The sequence below is a fragment of the Cucurbita moschata genome, unplaced genomic scaffold, assembly GCF_002738365.1.
Source record: "Cucurbita moschata cultivar Rifu unplaced genomic scaffold, Cmos_1.0 Cmo_Scf00008, whole genome shotgun sequence".
Taxonomy (NCBI): Eukaryota; Viridiplantae; Streptophyta; class Magnoliopsida; order Cucurbitales; family Cucurbitaceae; genus Cucurbita; species Cucurbita moschata.
In genome coordinates this window covers 920,051-923,102 of record NW_019268524.1, presented here as the reverse complement: position 1 = coordinate 923,102, position 3,052 = coordinate 920,051, and the positions used below count along the sequence as shown (strand labels likewise).

The window sequence follows — 3,052 nt, the reverse complement described above, 5'->3', positions numbered from 1 at the left end:
CCCCCCCCTTTTTTTTTCCTGAATCTTTACTGTTCATAATGCTATGAGTCGCCATCGATGTTAGAATTAACAAAATTGATCAATCAAACAAGAAAAAGCGAAGAAAATTTTGTCTAACTTGTGAAAAAGCAACCCTAATCTTCTATGTTCAAAAGGGTTTTGTAAGCTTTTTGAAATGATTCACATGATTGCCGTGCCACTTCAATCATGAACCCCCAAATTCCTGAGTCTTACCCCAAAATGGATCTTGATTGCTTGGCAATGGCGTCGCACAGGCGGCTGAAAAGCCCTCTGCCACCGCCCACTCGTGCGCACTTGACGCAAATTCAAAAGCCCTTTGTAATGTATTTTGGCTCTCTCTGTTTGTGCATATTTTTCTGTTTCTTTCTGTAAATGCCTTTTTCTATGATTGCTGAAAAGACTAAGTAAGAAGGCTTTTCGTGTGGGACTACTGATTACTGGGCTGTGATATGATCATGTGGGGTTCTTTATATTCTACGAAGATCATCATCTTCATCATTATCATCATCATCATCATTCTCTGGATTTTTTTTTTTATGGTTCAGTTAGAGTTGGAAGGGTCAAAGTTGATTAGAGTTTTCATTAGGCTTTTGAATTATTGTTATCTCTTTTGTATTATGGTACTTTTGGATTTTGCGGATACTTTTTCTTCTTTCTGTGTGAATTATGTGGCTATGGTTTTGTTGGACTCACTTGCAGAAACCCATTCCATTATGTCCCCACTCATCAATCTGATTCAAGCTCTTTTTCCAAAAATCCCGAAATTTGTTTCAGATCAGTCTCTTTTCTCGTGGGATTGGCCCGGCTCTGAATTAAAGCTCTACTAAACCTTTTCCTTTTCCATTGTGAATTTCTCATGAAGCTTCAGTTTCCCCTTTTCAGATCACTCACTGGAACTCATAATATTAAGAGTAAGATGATCATGACGGTGGTGATGAGAGAGAGAAAGAGAGGATTCAAACCCATATGAAGTTATGACGATCTATCAAAGAAAAAAGAACGAATAGATCTTGTAGGATTCTCAAGGTAGTAGTGTTCGCTCACTCCCATGTAGTAGTGTTCGAGTTTAAATCTTTGAGTTCAAGAAGGATTTGTTCCTGACGTACCCTAGGAACCTTTCCTCTCCCTAGCCATTTGCTTGCCACGGAAATGGCTCATTCTTCTTCTTTTTATATCCTTTCAATGCGTCGTCATGTCAATTCTAGGACATGTTTGGATATGGAAATGCCAATTTCTAGCCTCAACTTTATGAGAGTTTTTGAACTTTGTTCTCAATTGAGTTTCTAAAATATTAGCTATTGTTTAAGTTGATTAAAGAGTTAAACCTATCTATCATACGGTTGTTCTCAAAAGCCCAAATCTTTTTTTTGTGCTCTGTTCTGTTCTTCCACATTTATTGATTCTGAAAGTGAAACAGTAAAAGGGTTCATTCATTCTTTGTATTAGAACACATGAAGATCAAACTCTATGTGCGAGCCAAGGAGGGTTTTCGAAATCTTATAATCCACAAAAGAAAAGGTATGTAGCAGAACAATTAGGCATTGGCATTTTACATTAAATACAAACTTCATTTCACCTCCCTCCCTCCCCCCTGATATTGTACAAGAATCTGAATTTGCAAGCAGTAAAGATTTAGCATTTATATCAGCTTTTGACATTGGTGTTATCTTCTTTAGCAATGGAGTTCTTACAGTGAGCAATGGCAGCTTGAATTGCAGACTGCAATTCCTCCATGGTGCTATCACTAGTAGAAGAAGACATAGATGGAGTTGCGACGAGAAGGCCGCTATTTGTGGGGGATGTCCTCATGGATGCTGGAGCTGAGACTTCTCCTCTTTTTCCTCTCAATTCTTGCTTATTTCGTGGATTCAAATTACCCGAAAACGAATAAGCTTGGCGACGAATGTGTAAGTTTTCTTTCCTCCATCTGAAGAACAACAATGGCCTGACCACTTTTGCATATCGTTTTAGAACTTGAGAAACATCAAACCCCAGCTTCCTCTTGTGCTTTGCTTTATCGTCTGGCTCGGTAATCTCGCAGCCTTTTCGCCACTTGGGGAAACCGAACAATGAGAAAGGCTTGGATTTGATTCTCCCACCTGGTTCAGTAGGCTCAGTTTGGTGGTGTTGGGTGGTGCTGCAACTTGAGCTGTCTTTGATGGTGTCTTGAGTGTCCCAAATATCTTTGATTGGGATGGTGAAACTGTCGATGGAGGAGCGGGGGGAGGAAGAAGGAAGGTGGTGGGAGAGGAGGTGGAGGGGAAGCAAGTGGCCATGGAAGAAGATATCATCTGCAGGAGACAAGTCAATGGCAAAGGAAGCAGGAGTGGGTTTTGCTCTGTCAGAAGAGGAAGGAGGATGAAGAGAGATTGTGAAGGAGAAGTCATGTGAAGGAGAAGAAGCTGAAGCTGATGATGATTCTTGAATTGCCTGCTGTCTCTCTCTTTCTTCAACCTTAAAGTTCTCAGATTCTTGCTTCTTGTACTCTGCAACTCTTTCTGCAGTCTTCTTCTGCTGCTGATTGGTGTTCATCATAATTATGGAGAAAGATGAGGAGAGAGAGAGAGAGAGAGAGAGAGAGAGAGAGAGAGAGAGAAAAGGAGGTGAGAATGGAATGTGTTTTGTGGAAATGGGGAAGGCATTGAATTTAAGTTTGGTTTAAGTACATTTTGTGATGATGTGCACAATTATGGGTCCCTATTCAATCCAACACCTAGTAAGGTACTAAGTAGTTTCATCATATAAATAGCTGATTCAATTATTATATATTCAATTAACGAGAAAAATAATCTTATCTCTCTCTCTCTCTCTCTCTCTCTCTTAGTATTTTTCAGAAAATAGAAACTCAATTGTTATCAAATTTTGAATTTTGATTAGGGAAAGTGGCAAATATGACAAATTAGATTGAAAATGACATTAGAAGGATATGTAATGTCAGTCAATCAAGTTGAAATTATGAGTTTATTAACACAACTTTGCTCACTAACACCATTGCAGTTGCCTAACACTCACCAAAACTCACTCCTTTTTG

General features: G+C 39.2%; 1 protein-coding gene across 1 annotated transcript; it reads right to left on the bottom strand.

Annotated features, from left to right (window-relative positions):
* Positions 1–1,487: 1,487 nt before the first annotated feature.
* Positions 1,488–2,785, bottom strand: LOC111446784 (BRI1 kinase inhibitor 1-like). Its single transcript, XM_023085736.1, has one exon. It carries the CDS (start codon positions 2,554–2,556, stop codon positions 1,666–1,668), a length of 891 nt encoding a protein of 296 aa, XP_022941504.1. The 5' UTR covers positions 2,557–2,785; the 3' UTR covers positions 1,488–1,665.
* Positions 2,786–3,052: the final 267 nt, after the last annotated feature.